A 22,033-nucleotide genomic window follows, 5' to 3' on the forward strand; every position below is an offset into this window, starting at 1 on the left:
TTTTTCATGAGAGAATCTGGGGTGGGGGTGGGGGAAAGTCTTGTCAGAGAGAAGGTTCTAGGAATGTACTGAAGGTTGCCAAACATGTTTAGTATGCAGTGGTGATAAAGTGAAAGGGAGGGAGGAAGAGAGAGAGAGAGAGAGAGAGAGAGAGAGAGAGAGAGTGGGGTGGGAAGGAGTGGTGGTGAGCAGGTCTTTTGAAATGAGTCTCGGAGAATAATGTTTGAATAGTAAATCATTCAGAAAATAAATAGATTTAAAATCAATAAATGCAGATGTTAGAAATCTAAAATAAATCCAGAAATGCTGGAAACACTTAGCATTTGTAAAAAAAGGGAAATAGTTAGTATTAATGAAACATTAACTATTTCGCTTTCCATGGGTGCAGTCTGACCTACTGAGTGTTTCCTCCAGGTTTTGGTTTTATTTCTGATCAGTAGGTGGTTTCACAGAGGAGAAATGTATGACCTTCCACTTGGTGGTATGAGACACAGCTTATCCACACACAATATAAATACTGAAGGGTTTCAGCTTGTTCCAAAAAGAGGCTTCAGTCACTCACTTTTGTTATTTACAAAGACAAATCATGCCTCATAAGCAATATTTACAGGAACTTAAACCAAGACAGGCTGTGTTTTAATACTAGCAAGTTACAAATGCTTTTTAAAAAAGATTTGAGGTAATTCCAATCATTTTTATAAATGAAAATATATATTTTCGAGAACCTAACTTCTCTATTGGTTCCATACTGTTTGCTTACTGTTGTATAAGTCTGATAAAAATACAGTGTAATGTTTGCTCAGGGCCTGGGAGAGATAAAGTCCCTGATCACGAAACAAAACACTTCCATTCCTTTGGCCCAGATAGCAGTGGAAGGGAGTGGGACGACATCACACCAACATTTCTCCGAGAATGCTGCGGAAAATTACCCTGATCATTTCTTCCATCCTCTTCACCCCATGTTTCGGTGAGTGATTATGTGTAGCTTGTGATGTTGCAGCCGAGGTCACGGCCATTGACATGACGAGCAGACTAATAGGGCCACAACTCAGCTGGGCATTTGATCAGGCAAGGTCCAATTGGCTAGCTTTATATACAAGGTCACCGGGATGACCTATGGTGACCGAGTGGTGTAATTACATATCACCACATTCACCCCCACCTTAAAAATTGTTATTCCCCACACCCCCCCACCCCCACCCCCGTCCTCCTTCCCTTGTTTGTAAGTTCATAAGTCCAAAATTTTCCGTGGCTTCCGTTGCCTTCTGGACCTCCTTGGTAGTGGTATAGGGGTGGGGAGTGTGGTCTGCCTTTCACCCTTTCTTGGTGGAGATGTGGGAGTGGGAAGTACTAGCAGGTCATGTGGCTGTGTGGGCTGGGGATCTTGTATGGGATTAGGACCTGCCACCGAGCCTAGGGTGGTGATATTTGTGGGGCGGGCCTACCCAGGGTCCTGATTTCCGGGGTGGGTGGTAGAGTCCTCTGGGGTGACTCGATGGACGACTGTTCTAGTGACTGCTGCTGTGCTCCTTGTTGATCTGTAGACATCTGTGTTTCCTCCGCGTTGTTCACACATCCGGCCGGTGCGAGATCCCTGGTGGCCACCGAGTCTTTTCTTCCATCTGTGAATGTGACGAAGGTGTACTGAGGGTTCGCGTGCCTCAACTCCACTTGATCCACCAGCGGGTCCACTTTGTGGGGTCTGCAGTGCTTCCAAAGGAGAACAGGTCCTGGTGTCATCATCCACTTAGGCAGCACTGTGCCCGTCGTGGCTTTCCTTGTGAAAGAAAAGATACGTTCATGTGGGTCATGTTAGTGCCAGTACACAACAAAGAATGTATAGAGTGTAGGGCCTCTGGCAACACTTCTTGCCATCTAGTATCAGGCAGGTCTTTTGCTTTTATGGTCAAGAGGACCATTTTCCAGATAGTGGCATTTTCCCTTTCGACTTGTCCATTACCCCTGGGATTGTAACTTGTAGTGCGGCTGGTAGCAATCCCTCTCTCGTGCAGGTACTGCTGTACTTCCACGCTCATGAATGCAGCACCCCTGTCTGTGTGAATTTAGTTCGGGTACCCAAATATGCTGAAGATGGGTTGGACGCATTTTATAACAGTGGCTGCTGATACACCAGAACATGGGATTGTGAAGGGGAAAGGGGAATATTCATCTATTACGTTTAGGAAATAGACATTTCTATTATTGGACGGAAGTGGGCCTTTAAAATTGAGGCTGAGGTGCTCGAAAGGTTTGGTAGCTTTTATCAGGGTGGCTTTGTCTGGCCGGTAAAATTGTGGTTTGCACTCCACGCAGATGGGGCAGCTCTTGTAGGGGAACATTGCTTTCAGTTGGAACTCATCTACTATTCGGTCCATTTCTCTCTGGAACAGGGACACTCCATCGGTGACACCGAAGGGGAGTCGTAGAAATTGATACAGCCTGCCATCTGCCTCAAATGGCGTGTAAATGTGATCGCTGTTTTTAATGGGCATTTGATGGTATGCTACCTTTAGGTCTATGGTAGAGAACACCTTATACTATGCAATGTTGTTGACCATGTCTGCTATGCGTAGTGGGGGTTGGCATCTAGTTGCGTAAATTCATTGATTGTCTGGCTGTAATCCACTACCATGCGCAGTTTTTTTCTCCTGACTTTACTACAACCACCTGGGCTCTCCAGGGGATGGGGCTCTGCACTATAATGCCCTCCTGTAGTAGCCTGCGGACCTCTGTCCTAATGAAGGCTCTGTCCCTCGTGCTGTACCTTCTGCTCTTTATGGCTATTGGTGTGCATTCTGGGGTCAGGTGTGTGAACAGCGGAGGGGGTTCTATGTTCAGGACAGGCTGCAGTGTTGTTTCTTCGTAAGGCGTAGTTCTGGGGGGGGGGGGTGCGGGGTGAGACCTGTTGTGCACTATTGTAATGCTTTCTAGCTGGCACTGAAAATCTAACCCCAATAGTACCGGGCCACAGAGGTGATAGAGTTCTAGTAATTTGAATCCTTTGTATTTTGTGCCCTGGATTTCTAGAGTAATCCTGCAAAACTGTTTAACCTCAGCCGCAAGGCTGCTGGCTGCTAACAGGATCTGGTGCTCACTTGGGCTTGTGGGGAGGGCAAGGCAGTTGACTAACCCCTGGTCAATAAAACTTTCAGTGCTTCCACTATTGATTAAGCAATTTACCCTCACATCATTAATTTTGATGCACACAGTGGCATCAGATAACTTGTGTGGTCTTGCCTGATTTATGCGTAGGGAAGCAAGTCTGGTGTGTCCTTCGTGTCCTTCCATCTGATAGTACTAGGCGTCATATTCGTCTCCTGAAGACTGTATCCTCTGCTCCGTAGCATTTGTCCAAGATAGCCGGCTGCACATGGCATTCTTCTTCTTCTGTTTGTCTGTGGAGAAAGAAGAGCTTTCCCGCCTTTCATTAGCATGAGAATGGGCCTTGGTTGTGGCCTTGGGGCTTCTGCAGACTTTTGAATAATTACCATGTTTTCCACAGTTGGAACAGACATTTTCTCTGGCAGGGCAGAGGGCTCTGGGGTGCTTTCTTTGTCCACAGAAAAAGCACTTGGGACCCTTAAGGTGTGCTGCTGTGAATTCCTGTGAGGCAGCATACTTTTTTTTTCGTGGGATTAGAGAGTCCAGCAATGTGACGCTTGTCCAAGCCCCAGGGACCTGTGAGTATTCCTCCAATTCTTTCCTGGTGCTTTCTAAAGCTTCTGCAATAGTCTTGACTCATCTAGCCCCACCATTCCTTTCTCCAGCAATCGATGTCTCGTCTCAAGGTACCGTATGCCCACAACAATTCTGTCCCTAATAAGGTACTCTGCATACTCCTGAGCTGATACTGCTTTAAAGTTGCAGCATCTCCCCAGGACTTTCAGAGAGAGTATAAAGTCTCTGGCAGAGTCCCCTACTTGTTGTGACCTGGTCATGAGTCTGTACCGGGAGTGGAGTTCACTATGACCCCTTACTGTAATGCCTCTGTAAAGTGCTCATTGCCTCTTGGTAGGACCAGGCATCCTGTATAAGTGAGTAAGGGTGGTCTCCCAGCTGCGCTAACAGCAACATTATTAGCTCTTTATCCAATGCCTCAGCACCCTCCACGTAATTCAGAAAGCATCTCTGCCAGCGGCCGAAGTGCGTGCCGGCTCCGGGATCTCTGGGGTCGAGCTCCAGCCTGTCTGGTCACAGCACATGGCTAAGCTGAAGTCTCTGGTCCCTTAGGTAATGTGGTGGAACCCCAGGGGTCGTTCCCGGTCTCCATGTGGTCTCTGGGTCTAGGTGTAGCAAGGGCAGACTCTGGGGTACTGGGAGCTGCTGGTAGAGTCGCTGTGGGGCTTGTGTCTGCTGGAGAAATAACCTGGGTGCTTGGGCCTGTTGGCTGTGTCTCTGGCTTTGGGACATTGGCAGCGGGTTTGGGGGGATCCCAGCAGTAGCGTCAGGTCTCCATGGTACTGGGAAAACTGCTGCTGGGGGAGTGACGGTAGCAGTGTCTGCTTTCCCTGATTTTGGAATGGTCAGGAATTCTGCACATATATGGTGATCGGGAGCACGACTTGTGGAGATCCTTCCACCCGCGCTTGTAGTGGCCCCTTTCTGATCAGACCAGGGTTTAGGGTCAGCAGCGCCTGCACCGGTGAACCGATGGGCAGGCAGGGCTCTTGGCCATTTTTTACCTGCCCTATTGTACTTCTGCGGTCTTCCCCGCGTTCCACCATGATTCCAGTATAGCGTTCCCTTGCCATCTCTATCCTCGGTTACATGTGCGTGCTGGTCATCCCCGGATTCTATTCCTCAGGAAGAGTCTCCAGGTGGTCAGGAACACGCGTTGGAGCAGAAGCACATTCCATCCTAGTAGCTATGATATTAGTTTATTAAATTGTACTGACAATAACCACACCAGTAGTGCGAGTATAAGACAGCTTTAATAAACTAATATGTACACTAAGAGGTCTTGTCTCTCTGCAAGATGAACCTGGAAGACTAGACTGTAGCTCTGGACTGCTTTATATACAAGGTCACTGGGATAACCCCTGATGATCTAGTGGTGTTATTACATAGCACCACAGGGCAACCTAGGAAGCGAATATGGAGCAACTGCTGAGAAAGCCTTGTGGAGCACAAGAAAGATTTGGGTGATGGCAAAGCCCTGGTTTATCTGATCTCACTGTTCCTGAACAACAATCGGGTCTGGCCCACAGCATATTCCAGCTGCAGCTTAAAATAAATCAGAGTCTTCCTTCAGCGGCTCATTTGTATTCCTATATTTTTTTCTTTGGTAATATGCCCTGAATTTGCCATTTGTTCTCACAAATCTTCATGGTTCTGTAGCACGAGTCCATCTCATTGTCCTTCCTCCATTTTGTAATGAAGAGTCCCCCTCTAAGTCATTGCACTTTGAATGGAAATCACAAGAGCGTTGCCATAGTTACAGCTGCCTCTTGCTGCCAGAGAGAACACTACTCCAACATTTAGTTATAAATTGCTGTCAGAATCTTGTTGATGCTTTTGCATCAATTTTATTTTTAAATTCTGTATGTGAGACAAAGTTCATGTGGCGTAAATCATACTCATCACATATACCACATGTTAACCATCTTACCCAAATCATATTTAATTGGCATCAAAATGGAATGGACAAAGCAATGAGATTAGAATAATGAGAGATACACCTTCTGAAATACAAAATTCTCAAAGGACCAGGGAGGAGAGATACTGGGAAGATGATTTCTTTTGCCTGGACAGTTAGCATTCAGATTCATAGTCTTGAAATAAGAGGTCAAAGAGATTTCTTGACTATGGCTTGTGAATCTACGATGTTTTGAGGACTGTAAATTACCATGAATTTTTGATGCACAAATTTCTCTTTAGCCAAAAACAAAATATATGGTGAAAGAGAGAATGAAAATAGAAGGCTAGACATGATCTTATTGAGCAGACAAAGAATTGCTGGAGGAATTCAGCAGATCCGACAGCATGCACCAGTCAAAATGGTTCGGTGTGGCAGCTGTGTCACAGTGCAAAATGAAGAATGGGAAAATGATCAGACACAATTGTTATGGGCCCAGAGGACCCCAAAACCCAGCAGCAACAGAAATTAACCAAGACAAATGGTTATTTGAACAAAAGTTGCTTTTAATTTTCTTTAAACATGAAAACAGGATCAAACTTTAACTTATTACTATTAACTTAACCCCCTTATAATTCTAAGCACATGTGTATGTAATGTGTATTTGTTCAGGAAAGTTTTGATTCACAGTCCAATCATTCACTTCTCACTCCTCCAAGTTCAACGGTATCAGACAATTCTTATACTGTACACAGAATTTAACATTTATGAATTTTCACCAGGCTTTGGTGAAAAAGGTAAATGGTTACCACTCAGGAAGTTTCTAGTTGGTTTCAGAGAGAGATTTGTTGCTTGTTGAGCACACACAAACTGATTTCCCACGATCAGTACTTCAGTGTCTTGCCGAAGAAACTTGCCCCATCGTAGGTTTTCCAAGTGATAATCTCTTCTTCCAGGTCACCACAGAGTTCCTTATTTCAGGAGAAACACTCTAGCCAGCCATTATTTTTTTTGTAAGGGCTTTGAACAGGCTGAACTCAGAACTCACAACCCGTCTCCAAATTGTGGTTTTCCACTAGCTTCCAATAGCCACTGCAGGTCAGTTCTCTCTCTCTCTCTCTCTCTCTCTCTCTCTCTCTCTCTCTCTCTCTCTCTCTCTCTCTCTCTCTCTCTCTCTTAGAGAAAGCCTGCTTGGTCTTTTTTCTCTCTCTGTTTGCAAAACCACATGACCCCTCTTAGAACAGCAAACTGCAAGCAGATTGCCAGCACCAGAATCAGTTTCTGCCTGACCATCTGTTACTTTCTAAACAATAATCCATTCACTCCACAGTATCAGTCCAATTAACACCTACTTGTGAAGTCTCCAGGCATTCTTCAAAGTTTCTGTAAAGTCACTGTGGACATGACATCTCTTCTCATGCAGAGCTCTTGCAATTTAAATGAGATGTCTTTTGTGAAGTGTTACTATCTTTGTGGTAACCTACACTAAACACCCCCACAATCTATCTCTTTTAAAGACATATTTATATATAATATAAAATATAATATGCCTCATCACAGTCAAGTCTTAGTTCAGTAAAAGTCATTTACTTTAGCAGTCATGCACAGCTTTTGAAAACCCCACGCGTTCCAAATGATATAATCGCATTGTGACATTATGACGCCACTCGGAACCTCCTGAGCTGGTTCAATTAAGCCTCTGGTGATCTGCTAAATGGCTCCCCTGAACTGATGGTAGGAGGTTAAATCACTGGTACCATTAGAATCCGTTGACTGATGGTGGACTTAAAAGGGCTTGGGCTTTCACAATGGGGTTTGTGGCAAGGGTCAATCAATGTTGAGATAAGTAGGTTTTAGTCATTCAATTGTAAATGTCTCTGGGTGCCTCCCAATGTCTAGAACATGTTGGATGATTGTTTTGTAGCACTCTGAAGGGGCCCTCATATGACCTCTGTAAGTGTGGCTTGTGGTGCACAAACACAAACTTACAGTCTCAGAGTTCTTTTGGGATGAAGGATGTTGGTGTTCCATGCCATGACGTGGGAACTGGGGGATTTTTCCAAAGGCTCCCGCAGTCTGCTTAAGACTTCAATCAATGGCACCTCCTGTCTGCATGCTGTGGGCATGATCTCCCAGGTTATGGAACGGGATCCATAAATCAACACTGCCGATGAGGAGTTGAAATCTTCCTTGGGTGCTGTTTTTATTCCCAGGAGAATCCAGGGCACCTTGTCCTCCCAATCAGATCCCAGGAGGCGGGTCACCGTTGCAGACCTCATGTGCCCATGGAACTACTTCACTAGGCCATTCAACTGCAGGTGGTAGGGTGTCGTGTGGTGGAGCTGCATTCCCATCAGTAGCAACAAAAACATGCCAGAGTGGGGAGGTAAACTGTGGGCCTCTGTCAGAGGTGATCTGTGTGGGTAGGCCAAACTGAGATACTCAGGCAGAAATAAAAGCTCTGGTGCATGAATCACTCGATGAGTCCATCATAGTGAACATAGACCCTCGTGGCACCAGAAGTGGGCTGAGAATGTCGACATGCATGTGATCGAATCTGCGCTGTGGTGGCTGAAAAACTGAAGCGGCGCATTCATGTGCCTTTGCACTTTTGTAGGTTGGCAGTCTATGCATGTCTTTGCCCAGTATGTGACCTGGTTTTTGAGTCCATTCCATACACACTTGTCGGTTATCAGATGGATGGAGGGGTGGCATCAAAAATGCAATGTCTCCATGCAGCCGGGACAATAGGGTGAGCCTGACCCATGGAAATATCACACAGGAGAGTGGTATATTGCAGACCAAATGCTACATCCTCGAGTTGCAGGCTCGTGATAGCAGTTCTATAAGCTGGGAGTTTATCATACTGGCACTGAACTTTGGTGAGCGTCGTGTAGTCTACACCTGGAGAGAGGCACGTACTGCTTGAACGGAGGAGCAGGACTGGGCATCAGCCACCACATTACTCTCACTGGAGATATGTTTAATCTTGGTTGAAAATACGGATAAGTAAGATAGGTGATGTTGCTGGCAGACTGACCAGGGATCTTATGCCTTTGCAAAGGTGAACGTTAATGGCTGGTGGTCAATAAAAACTGTGAAGTCCTTACCTTCCAAAAAATAGTGGAAGTCTCTAGGTACAGCATCAGCAGTTCCCTATTGAATGTGCTGTATTTCATTTTCTGAGGGCAGAGGTGCCAACTAAAAAATGCTAGAGGCTTCCATTGACCATTGGTGTACAGTTCCAAGACCCCGCCTACTGCTGTGTTAAATGTGTCTATCATCAAGGCAGTTGGTTTATCCATTTGTGTGTGGACCAGCAATGTTGCCTTTGCTCGAGCCTGTTTGGTCTACTGGAATGCTACCATTGTCTCCTTTGTCCACTCGAGTTCTTTGGCATCACTAGATATAAAGTTGAAGAGGGGATTCATAATTAGGGCTGCAGATGGTAGAAAACAATGATAGAAATTGACCATCCCCACAAATTCCTGGAGACCTTTGTTCATATCGGGTCTCACAAACTTGAGGATGGCTTCCAGCATCCTAGTCAATAGAATGACACCCTGGCTACTGATCTAATGTTCCAAGAACTTGAGAGAGAGGACTGCCCAAATTTGCATTTGTCAGGGTTTACAGTTAGCTCAAACTCCTGTTGATGGCAACAGAGTAAACACAGATGCTACAGGAGCTCTTTATGGGAGTGGCTGGCAATGAGTCTGTCATCCAAGTATTCAGAAAGGAAGTCCATGCCATTCTCTATTGTGTCCATCAGTCACTGGAATGTTTGACCATTATTTTTGAGCCCAAAAGGTATTCTCAAAAATTTGAATGCTATTATGATGGCTGTCTTGGGCACATCCTTTGAGTTTACAGGTATTTGGTGGTACCCACCCACCAAGTCAATTTTGGAAAATATCCTGGCCCCATGAAGATTAGCTGTAAAGTCCTGTATATGAGGCACAGGGTAGTGATCTGCAATGGTAGTGTTGTTGAGATGCCTGTAATCCCCTCAAGGTCTCCAGCCTCCCATGGCTTTTGGCACCATATGTAGCAGGGAAGCCCACAGGCTATCAGGCCTGTGTATGATTTCCAGTTCCTCCATTTGTGGAACTCTTGTTTTGCAAGCCACAATTTGTTGGGCGGCAGGTATTGGACTCGGTCGTGTAGAGGAGGTCCTTGGGTGAGGATGTGATGTACAACGCCATGTTTTGGTGTGACAATGGAGAACTGGGGAGTGACAAAGTCCGTAAAATCCGTAAGAAGTTTGGTGAATTTGTGTTCAAGTATTCCATGGCATCTAGGTACAGGGCAGGTGGTTTGGCTTTTCCAAGGCGGAAAGTCTGGAATGCTGTGGTGTTCACCAACCAATGCCCTTTTAAGTCCACCATCAGTCAGTGGATTCTCAGGAAGTTGGCACCCAGCAATGGCCGGGTCACAACAGTAAGAATGAACATCCATGTGAACTTATTGTTGCCGAATTTCAGGGGTATAGTTCGTGTAACGTATGTACAAATAAAACTGTTATTCACCACTGTGTCCCATGCTTCTGGTACGGGTGTCAAAGCCTGAAGGAGGAAGGACACTAACCTCCACACCTGTGTTGACTAGAAATTTGTGCTTGGAGAGTTCATCCCAGACGTAGAGTAGACTGTTACAGGGGCCATCCTCCGTAGCCATGGTCAATGAGTCATGCTTGCCCGGGGGAATGTGCGCCCTCGTTGCCAGTACTTGTGGAGCCTGGGCCTTTGGGTGTGATGCAGCACAAATTTCTGTGGGCCTTGTGCCTTGCTGTTTCATGCGCCACAGAATGTCTGTATGGGCGGCCACTGTCCAAGAGTTATTAAAGTCCTTGTCAGCCAACATGAGGCAGATGTCTTCTGGCATATGCTCTAAAAACAACTGCTTGAAGAGGAAGCTATGGCCATCTGTCAGCAACAACATGTAATTAATTAACTCCAAAGGGATGTGGTCACCCACGTCATCTATATGGAGGAGCTGTGAAGCTCGTATGTGCTGTGAGAGACAATAAATCCAGAGAAGGGAGTCTTTTAGGGCTTCGTACTTGCGAGAGCTGGTGCATCTCGAAGGAAATCCATTACTTGACCGGACATGTCCTGGTCGAGGGTGCTTACCACATGATAGTACTTAGTGGCGTCCACTTCTATCTTGCCAATGTGGAACTGCACCTCAGCCTGCCTGAACCAAATTTCAGGTTAAGTGGTCCAAAAGACAGGCAGTTTGAGCAAAACTGTTGCGTTGTCCATGTTGGGTCAAAATCCATTTGGGCCTGTCAGATTCACCAATGTAGCAACTGTGTTGCAGTGCGAAATAAAGAGACGTAGTCGAGTCGAAGTTCAGTAAAAGTCATTTACTCAAACAGTCACTGCCGGCTTTGAAAACCCTACATGTTCCAAGTGACGTCATTGTATTGTGGCGTCATGATGTTGCTCGGAACCTCCTGAGCAGGTTGGATTGAGCCTCCGATGAACTGCTACACAGTCAATATTTCTATTCGAAACTCTTTATCAAGGCTAGACTGTGTTAGAGAAAGCACTTGGTCATAAATGGCTTAGTTGCCTTTTATTTTTTATATGTTTTATAACACGTATCACAGCAAGTGTTAATAACATGATCAGTCCCTGTTGTAACTTTAATCTTCTATGTTTATTAATATGCCAACACATTACACTTTTCACTACACTAGGTCATACTGCAGGTTTTGAATAACAATGACGTTGGACTGGCTTTTAAGATTGCATTGTATATGGTTTAGATTCAGGGTGAGTGTTGCCGTTAGGGTCTGTGTTAATGAATTTCTTTAGGGTTTAATTTTAAATTTTTTTTCTTTTTTAAAATTAGAAATAGCGCACAGTTATTAGGCTCTTCAGACATACATGCCCATGTCGCCAATATACACCAACCTACAAACCTTGTACATTTTTGGAGGATGGGAGCACCCAGAGGAAACCCATACAGTCATGGAGAGAATGTACCCAACTCCCAACAGATAGCACCAGATGCAAACCCAGGTCGCTGGGGCTGTAATAGTATTAGCGTTGGGCACAATTAATAACAATGTATCTATGCCAAAAGCCTTTGTAACAAGAAGCATTTTTAAAATATCCAAAACCCAAATATTCCCCCCTCCCCACCCCATTTTAACCATTAACAGGGAAAGTTTGATGCCAAAATGATCTTCCTGTGGAAAATGTCCAGGTGTGTTGGCATGGTATCTGTGGAATTTTTGTAAAAAAAGACTAGCTACAGGAGGAACTCAGCGGGTCAGACAACAGCTCTCGAGGTAAAGGGAGGGTGAGTGTTTCAGGTTGAGACCCTGCATCATGACTGACACAGAATCTCGACTCAAAAAACACCGGGCATCCCTTTGCCTCAGGAGATGTTGCCTGACCTTCTGTGTTCTTCCCAGCAGCTCTCTTTTGCTCCAGATGCCAATATCCACAATTCCTTGTGTCTGTGGAACTGTATTCAGGGAAAAGCTCAGGAGAAGAGAGAAAAAAAACAGAATACAATGCTGATTTAATTAATATTCCAAACTGGTGCAGGGATTGGGGTGGGGGGGGGGTGGGGGGCAAAACATGGCTCCGGTGTGGGCCACAGCACATTTATGGGGGATCATGGACTGAAATCCTAAATTGTTTTTTATGTCGTCGGTAGGAGAGAAGTATGGAAGAAACCAACTAAATGACCGATTCACAGGGAAGTGGGCTCATATACTTAGAGCAGAGTCCCATAACCACATTAAAGGCTAAGAATGGCTGCTCTATAGCAAGGAGATTGTATGGAGTAACTTCTTTAGGAGGGCTTGAAACTGAAATGTGAGAAGGGCAGGAAAATAGTGAAGCCTGGAATTATCAGACCTGACTCAGCAACGTCTATGTGTTCATTGACTGATATTGCTTTTATTACTTTAATTTGCTCATTTATCCATCCCAATGTTAAAAAAGGCCAAAGACATGAAACAATAACCCTGTTTCACCTGAGACAGAGTTTTTCCTATTTTTGCTAACAGCAAAATAAAACTGATCATGAAATTAGCTTCAAACAAGTGAAGAAAGATCGAGCTGGAATTCCACCCAAAACCTGCCTTAGGATGGTCAATGCATTCAGAGAGCTGCCATGTGTGAGGAAGGATAGGGTCAGGAGACGAGGGCATTATTGTGAACATTTGAGTGAGTGGGATGCTTTTTCACTGGAGTTTTCAATTGAGCAGCAGCCTGACCTGGACAACTTTCAGCCAGATCCTCGTTAAAATGCATCTGTTCCCTTTCTTTGGCTTGGCTTCGCGGACGAAGATTTATGGAGGGGTAAATGTCCACGTCAGCTGCAGGCTCGTTTGTGGCTGACAAGTCTGATGCGGGACAGGCAGACACGGTTCCAGCGGTGCCAAGGGAAAATTGGTTGGTTGGGGTTGGGTGTTGGGTTTTTCCTCCTTTGTCGTTTGTCAGTGAGGTGGGCTCTGCGGTCTTCTTCAAAGGAGGTTGCTGCCCGCCGAACTGTGAGGCGCCAAGATGTACGGTTTGAGGTGATATCAGCCCACTGGCGGTGGTCAATATGGCAGGCACCAAGAGATTTCTTTAGGCTTTATGTATCTCTTCTTTGGTGCACCTCTGTCACGGTGGCCAGTGGAGAGCTCACCATATAACACGATCTTGGGAAGGTGATGGTCCTCCATTCTGGAGACATGACCTACCCAGCGCAGTTGGATCTTCAGCAGCGTGGATTCAATGCTGTAGGCCTCTACCATCTCGAGTACTTCGATGTTAGGGATGAAGTCGCTCCAATGAATGTTGAGGATGGAGCTGAGACAATGCTGGTGGAAGCGTTCTAGGAGCTGTAGGTGATGCCGGTAGAGGACCCATGATTCGGAGCCGAACAGAGGTGTGGGTATGACAACGGCTCTGTATACGCTAATCTTTGTGAGGTTTTTCAGTTGGTTGTTTTTCCAGACTCTTTTGTGTAGTCTTCCAAAGGCGCTATTTGCCTTGGCGAGTCTGTTGTCTATCTCGTTGTCGATCCTTGCATCCGATGAAATGGTGCAGCCGAGATAGGTAAACTGGTTGACCGTTTTGAGTTTTGTGTGCCCGATGGAGATGTTGGGGCGGCTGGTAGTCATGGTGGGGAGCTGGCTGATGGAGGACCTCAGTTTTCTTCAGGCTGACTTCCAGGCCAAACATTTTGGCAGTTTCTGCAAAACAGGACGTCAACCGCTGAAGAGCTGGCTCTGAATGGGCAACTAAAGCGGCATCGTCTGCAAAGAGTAGTTCACAACAAGTTGCTCTTGTGTCTTGGTGTGAGCTTGCAGGCGCCTCAGATTGAAGAGACTGCCATCCGTGCGGTACCAGATGTAAACAGCGTCTTCATTGTTGAGGTCTTTCATGGCTTGGTTCAGCATCATGCTGAAGAAGATTGAAGAGGGTTGGTGCGAGAACGCAGCCTTGCTTCATGCCATTGTTAATGGAGAAGGGTTCAGAGAGCTCATTGCTGTATCTGACCCGACCTTGTTGGTTTTGTTCATTGAATATACTGTAGTCACAGAGTTCTACATCATAGAAACAGGCCATTTGACCTATATTGAGCATGTTAGCAATGCTGATCCCATTTGCCCTCATTCGGCCTCAACCCCTCTGAACCTTTCTCATCAAATTTAAATTTAAATTTTTAAATTAAATTTTATTTTTTTTTAATTGAAATTTAGACATACAGCACGGTAACAGACCATTTCACCCCACGACTCCATGCTGTCCAATTTACACCCAATTAACCTACACTCTCGATACATTTCGAGTAGTGGAAGGAAACTGGAGTCCCCATGGAAATTCACACAGATACGGGAAGAACGTACAAACTCCTTACAGACAGTGCAGGATTCTCATCCTGATCCCAGTCATTGGCGCTGTAACGGCATTGCGCTAACTACTGCACCAACTGTACCACCATCCATGTACCTGTGTAAATGTCTTTTGAATATATCCATTATCTTTGCTTCTGCTACCTCATCTGGCAGCTGTTTTTGTGATAAAGATGCCCCTTAGGTTCCTTTCATATCTCTTCCCTCTTATTTCATCTATAGCCCTCATGAGTTTATGAACCCCTCTTGGATTCCCCCTTATGCTCCAGACAGAAAATTGCTAGCCCTATCCAGCCTCTCTCTACCCTCCCCGCCCCCCCACCCCACCTCCATCCCTCCCCTTCCCGCCGCGACAACCTCCCCCCGTCCCGGCAGCATTCTCGTGAATAATTTCTGCACCCTGAAGTAAATCACAAAATTCTGTTGACACCGTAGTTGAAGTAAAAAGCACACCATGCTGGAGAAGCTTAGCAGGTAAAGTGTCCTCTTTTATGTAGCAAAGTTAAAGATACATAAATGACATTTCAGGCTTGAGCCCTGCATCAAATTTTGATGAGCTTCTCCAGCACGGTGTGCTTTTTATTTCTGTACCCCTACCAGCTTAATGATCTGAACTCTTTGCCTTGAAGAAGCAATTTTCTAATCTCTTTCATTGAACCATTCTCTTGACTTCCGCCCAGGAATTCTAGGATCTTTCGATGCCAACCCTTGATTGGAGCCTGTAATTATTCATTATGTGAGCACCAAAATGCATGGTTAATTAAAACACTGAGGTTTGGAAATACCACTGCTTAACTAGCACTGATATGAATAATTCTCTAAACTCTGCCTGGCAGAATTAGAACACATTCCCCAGAGGAGTTTCATTTCAGCTTCAAACTGACATGACTACTCAGTCAGTTTGCAGTAGCACTTGACCAGAAGGCCTTGCTCTGAACAAATCTTCTTAGTAAAACAATTCTAGTGTGAATGTGACTGCTCTATCAGTGAAAATAACTCTCGGCAAGTCACCATTGTTCAGTCATACTGTTGAGCCCTGTACCAATGACACCACAAGTGATACCAGGGAGTTGCAGCAAGCAGAAATTGCTGAGTGTACGATCAGGGTAAATCTCAATCAGTTGAAATGGAAACATGTCCAGGCACAAGGGAAAATAGTTGTGGTTGTTGGAGACCAGTTCCTTGGATCAAAGTCAGGGTCATATAGCATGGAAACAGGCCCTTTGGCCGAACTTGCCCACACCAGCCAAAATGTTCCACCCACATAAGTCCCACTGACCTACATTTGGCCCATATTCCTCTAAACCCACCCTATCCATGTACTTGTTTATTTTTTTTCCCCCTAAACTTTGCCTTAGAACCTGCTCAACCACCTCAAGATTCCTTTATTGTTTAGTAATAAAAACAATGTAAAATTACTGACTCACAGTAAGTAACTCAAAAGGCTGAGGCTGAGCCACTGATCTGCAGGATTTTATTCACAATAGACAAGGACCTCAACCTGTGTCATGACCCGGGCTTTCTGGGGAAGGTGATGGAGGCTTTATACAAGGTCAAGAGAGGGAAGGGCTGTAGGTACAGTCACAGGATGGGGTGGAACCAGGTTATCAGGAAATCAGGAACAGAGTACACTTTAGCAGTTCACCACATGAAATTTCCTTTAGTCTGCCATGAGGCAGACAGATTCATCATCAACAGAAATTACCAGTGAGAGAAAGACAAGGAAAAGAAAGTTCCCCCAGGGTTGCCGAATGTCTATGGACAGCCTGTATCATACACACTCCCCCATCCTTTATGTAAAAGTAAAGTTAAATCTGTCCCCGCCTTACCTTAAACCTATGTCCTCTAGTTACTGATTCCCCTTCTCTGAGCAAAAGACTCCTTCATTCACTCTATCTATTCCCCTCATGATTTTGTGCTCCGAAAAATAAAGCTACCGATTGCTCACTCTTTCCTGAGAGCACAGATACCTGAGTCCTGACAAAGTCCTCAGAAATCTTCCCTGCAACTTTTCCAGCTTCACAACAAGTTCTTCAGGAGTGCAGTCCAAGGTCCAACCACCATCAAAGCTGCATCAATGATCTTTCATCCAGTGTAGTAGAGATGGGGATGTTTAGTGGTTAATCCATAATGCTCAGTTCCATTTCTAAGTCTTAAGGTAATAAAGTAGCTCCATGTCCCTGCAGTAAAACCAAAGAAACAAGTGGCAGACATTCTCATTAAATGTTACAGCATAATACGGGCCCTTTGGCCTATGATGTTGAGCTTTCCTTTATATACCTAAACAAAACAAAACCCTCCCTACCTCAAAACCCTATATTTTTCTTTCATCAATGTGCCCATCTAATAGTCTCTTAAATGCTCCTGTTGTTCCAGTCTCACCATCACCCCAGCAAGGCATTTCAGAACCCACACTCCCTGTGTAAATAAACCTTACCCCTGATGTCTCCCCAAAACTTCCCTCACTTCACTTTGTGTAGATGTCCTCTGGTGTCTGCAACTCCTGTCCTGGGAAAAAGGTGTTACTTGTCGACCTTATCTACATCTTACATAGACTTGTGGACCTCTATTAAGTCACCTCTCATTCTTTGCTCCAAAGAGAAAAGCCCTAGCTCTGCTAACCTTGGCTCATAAGATATATTTTCTAATCCAGGCAACATACTGGCAAATCTCCTCTGCACCCTTTCCTTAGCTTCCACATCCTTCCTGTAATGAGGTGACCAGAATGGAACACAATATTCTACGTGTGGTCTTATCAGAAAATTTCTTTTTTTCTTTGGCTTGGCTTTGTGGACGAAGATTTATGGAGGGGTAAATGTCCACGTCAGCTGCAGGCTCGTTTGTGGCTGACAAGTCCGATGCGGGACAGGCAGACACGGTTGCAGCGGTTGCAAGGGAAAATTGGTTGGTTGGGGTTGGGTGTTGGGTTTTTCCTCCTTTGTCTTTTGTCAGTGAGGTGGGCTCTGCGGTCTTCTTCAAAGGAGGTTGCTGCCCGCCGAACTGTGAGGTGTCAAGATGCACGGTTTGAGGTGATATCAGCCCACTGGTGGTGGTCAATGTGGCAGGCACCAAGAGATTTCTTTAGGCAGTCCTTGTACCTCTTCTTTGGTGCACCTCTGACACGATGGCCAGTGGAGAGCTCGCCATATAACACAATCTTGGGGAGGCGATGGTCCTCCATTCTGGAGACGTGACCTACCCAGCGCAGTTGGATCTTCAACAGCGTGGATTTGATGCTGTCGGCCTCTGCCATCTCGAGTACTTCGATGTTAGGGATGAAGTCGCTCCAATGAATGTAGAGGATGGAGCGGAGACAATGCTGGTGGAAGTGTTCTAGGAGCCGTAGGTGATGCCGGTAGAGGACCAGCATTGTCGATCCTTGCATCCGATGAAATGGTGCAGCCGAGATAGGTAAACTGGTTGACCGTTTTGAGTTTTGTGTGCCCGTTCGAGATGTGGGAGGGCTGGTAGTCATGGTGGGGAGCTGGCTGATGGAGGACCTCAGTTTTCTTCAGGCTGACTTCCAGGCCAAACATTTTGGCAGTTTCCGCAAAACAGGACGTCAACCGCTGAAGAGCTGGCTACTATATCACCTTGACTAATGAAACCCAGCATACCATAGGCCTTCTCAACTATTTGATCACTTCTGAAATGCATCACATTACACTTATTTTGATTGAACTCCATTTACCAAATTTCTGTTCAACTCTGCTTGCTATCTATATACTGTTGTAACCTACAACAACCTTCAACATTATCCACAACTGCTCCAAACTTTGCATCATCCACAAACTTACAGAGCCATCCTCCACAACTTTGTAAAAATCACAAAGAGCAGGGGTCTCAGAACAGATCTCAGAACAGATCCCTGTAGTACTCCACTGGTCACTGACCTCCAGGCAGAAGCAGAATAATTCCCATTCACTACTACTTTCTGGTTTCTGTAGGCAAGCTAATTCTGAATCCATATCAGCAAGATTCCTTGTCCATCACTTAACCTATTTATACCTATCTGCAGTCTCTCCGTACCCTCTGCACAATTTGTTTTTTGACTCATTCCTTACTCCCAAAGATTTTTTTTCCCATGCAATGGACACAAGTCAAGAACATGGTGTGTGGTTCTCCACTTGCTTTGAATGAGCAAAGATCCCACATCACTCACAGAAATTAGTAGAATTTAAGCCAAATAGGCTCTCCATCCAGCACTTGCCAAACTCACTTAACTGGTATGATATTCCACAATGTGTACAATGTGTAGTAGTTACTCTCTAAGGTCTTTTCATGGTACATCCAAATTCCCAAACCTCAACCTTCAGGGAGTACCGAGGTGTAAAGTACATCACCATCTCCAGGTTCTCCTGAAAGTGACCTGTTACTCTGACCTAGAAAAAATATCCCCATTTCTCCATCTGTTATAGCTCGCTTCTGCCCGGACTGGGGCCGCCGCCTCCTTCTTTCTGCCCGGACCGGGGCCTCTGCCTGCTTCGCTCTACCGAGGCCGGGGCCGCCGCCTCCCCCTCGCTTTTTACATTTTACACCCCAGTTACACAGCAGTAAGAAAGGGTGTGACTCGGTTAACCCCGTCAGAATCCAACCGGGTCCCTGACCTACCTCAGAGGTAGTTAGAGAACCCAATTAAACTTACCTAGGCCATGTCCACAGGTAATTTGCGACCAGGTATGGTCCGACCTAGGAGGGGAGGCAGGCCACTCCAGCCCAGGTACGAAACTTGCATAGGAGAAGGCCATTCTGATATAAAACCTACGACCCAAAGACCTTGCTGCCACGTCCCAGCTTGCTTGGCCACGGCACACGAACCATCGGTGTAAAGGGTGGGGTCAGTACTGCGTACACTGCACTCCACCTAAAAGCTCCTTTGCGCAGGCCCGAGGACATGTCCACGTCCTCCCCCCCCACGTCCTCCCCCTCAAAAGATGCTCACAAACTCAAGCTAGCATGCTGGAACATCAGAACCATGCTAGACAAGGATGACAGCCACCGACCTGAACGTCGGTCTGCCCTCATCGCACATGAACTCCTCAGACTTGACGTCAACATAGCCGCTGTCAGTGAAGTCCGCCTTGTAGATGTAGGCAGCCTCCAAGAACACGGCGCAGGCTACACACTCTACTGGTCTGGCAAGCCTATGGATGAACGACGCCTATCTGATGTTGGCTTCATGGTCAAGAACTCCATTGCCTCCAAACTCGAAAACTTCCCGACAGACCACTCGGACCGGATCATGTCCATGTGACTCCCCCTTCAAAACAAGCGTCGCATCACCCTCATCAGTGTCTATGCACCAACCCTCCAGGCGGAACCAGCAAAAAAGGACAAGTTCTACACTGATCTGCGCAACCTCATTCAACGCACCCCTACAGCCAACAAGGTTGTCATCCTTGGCGACTTCAACGCTCGTGTCGGCAAAGACTCAGAAACCTGGCCAGAAATCCTGGGCAAGCATGGTGTCAGCAAGTGCAACGAGAATGGGCGCCTCCTGTTGGAGCTCTGCGCAGAACAGCGGCTTGTCATTACAAACACCCTTTTTCAGCAGAGGGACAGCCTGAAGACTACTTGGATGCATCCCCGATCCAAACACTGGCACCTCCTGGACTACGTCCTGGTACGAGAAAGAGACAAACGAGATGTGCTCCACACCAGGGTCATGCCCAGTGCGGAATGCCACATTGACCAATGGCTGGCTCGCTGCAAGCTCAACCTTCACTTCAAGCCAAAGTCCAGGAACAATAAAGCCCTCAGAAAGAGGTTCAATGTTGGAAACTTGCAGTCAGACGAAGTGAGAGGAAACTTCCAGGCAAACCTCAAAGCAAAGCTTGAGGATTCAATCCGCCTCACGGACTTGTCCCCTGAAACCCTCTGGGATCAGCTGAAGACTGCCATACTGCAATCCACTGAAGAGGTACTGGGCTTCTCCACCAGGAAAAACAAGGACTGGTTCGACGAAAACAACCAGGAAATCCAGGAGCTGCTGGCAAGGAAGTGAGCTGCCCAGCAGGCTCACCTTGCAAAGCCGTCCTGGCCAGAGAAGAAATGAGCCTTCCGTCGCGCATGCAGCCATCTTCAGCGCAAACTCCGGGAGATCCAAAATGAGTGGTGGACTAGCCTCACTAAACGAATCCAGCTCAGCGCGGACAATGGTGACTTCAGGGGTTTTTTACGAGGCTCTAAAGGCTGTGTACGGCCCCTCAACCCAAGTCCAAAGCCAGCTACGCAGCTCAGACAGCAAAGTCCTCCTCAGCGACAAGATCTCCATCCTCAACCTATGGTCAGAACACTACCAATCTCTTTTCAGTGCGAACCGCTCAATCCAAGAATCCACCCTGCTCCAGCTCCCTCAACAGCCCTTAAGGCTAGAGCTGGATAAGGTTCTCACCCGGGAAGAGACATACAAGGCAATTGAACAACTGAAAAGTGGCAAAGCAGCAGGTATGGATGGAATCCCCCCAGAGGTCTGGAAGGCTGGCGGCAAAACTCTGCATGCCAAGCTGCATGAGTTTCTGAAGCTCTGCTAGGACCAATGAAATCTGCCTCAGGACCTTCGTGATGCCATCATCCTCACCCTGTACAAAAACAAAGGCGAGAAATCAGACTGCTCAAACTACAGGGGAATCATGCTGCTCTCCATTGCAAGCAAGATCTTCGCTAGGATTCTCCTAAATAGAATAATACCTAGTGTCGCCGAAAATGTTCTCCCAGAATCACAGTGCGGCTTTCGCGCAAACAGAGGAACTACTGACATGGTCTTTGCCCTAAGACAGCTCCAAGAAAAGTGCAGAGAACAAAGCAAAGGACTCTACATCACCTTTGTTGACCTCACCAAAGCCTTTGACACCGTGAGCAGGAAAGGGCTTTGGCAAATACTAGAGTGCCTCGGATGCCCCCCAAAGTTCTTCAACATAGTTATCCAACTGCACGAAAACCAACAAGGTCAGGTCAGATACAGCAATGAGCTCTCTGAACCCTTCTCCATTAACAATGGCGTGAAGCAAGGCTGCGTTCTCGCACCAACCTTCTTTTCAATTTTCTTCAGCATGATGCTGAAACAAGCCATGAAAGACCTCAACAATGAAGACGGTGTTTACATCCGGTACCGCACGGATGGCAGTCTCTTCAATCTGAGGCGTCTGCAAGCTCACACCAAGACACAAGAGCAACTTGTCCATGAACTACTCTTTGCCAGGCGATGCCGCTTTAGTTGCCCATTCAGAGCCATCTCTTCAGCGCTTGACGTCCTGTTTTGCAGAAACTGCCAAAATGTTTGGCCTGGAAGTCACCCTGAAGAAAACTGAGGTCTTCCATCAGCCAGCTCCCCACCATGACTACCAGCACCCCCACATCTCCATCGGGCACACAAAACTCAAAACGGTCAACCAGTTTACCTATCTCGGCTGCACCATTTCATCAGATGCAAGGATCGACAATGAGATAGACAACAGACTCGCCAAGGCAAATAGCGCCTTTGGAAGACTACACAAAAGAGTCTGGAAAAACAACCAACTGAAAATCCTCACAAAGATTAGAGTATACAAAGCCGTTGTCATACCCACACTCCTGTTCGGCTCCGAATC

General features: G+C 46.2%; 1 protein-coding gene and 1 long non-coding RNA gene across 4 annotated transcripts in view; one reads left to right on the forward strand and one right to left on the reverse strand.

Annotated features, from left to right (window-relative positions):
- Positions 1-22,033, forward strand: part of LOC138741037 (V-set and immunoglobulin domain-containing protein 2-like) — a 72,653-nt gene that overhangs the window by 13,102 nt on the left and 37,518 nt on the right. The window contains exon 1 of one of the 2 annotated variants that reach the window (XM_069894512.1): positions 827-967. The exons of the other annotated variant lie outside the window; for it this stretch is intronic. Coding sequence (XP_069750613.1) covers positions 913-967 — 55 coding nt within the window. The 5' untranslated portion in view covers positions 827-912. Of the gene's footprint in view, positions 1-826; positions 968-22,033 lie in introns of those variants that run through there. 2 annotated transcript variants of the gene reach the window in all.
- LOC138741038 (uncharacterized) overlaps positions 14,988-22,033 on the reverse strand; it is a 54,997-nt gene continuing 47,951 nt past the window's right edge. For both annotated transcript variants that reach the window (XR_011343279.1, XR_011343280.1), the window contains one exon: positions 14,988-16,624. This is a non-coding gene — a long non-coding RNA (uncharacterized lncRNA). The remainder of the gene's footprint in view (positions 16,625-22,033) is intronic.

The sequence above is a fragment of the Narcine bancroftii genome, chromosome 8 (genome assembly GCF_036971445.1).
Source record: "Narcine bancroftii isolate sNarBan1 chromosome 8, sNarBan1.hap1, whole genome shotgun sequence".
NCBI lineage: Eukaryota > Metazoa > Chordata > Chondrichthyes > Torpediniformes > Narcinidae > Narcine > Narcine bancroftii.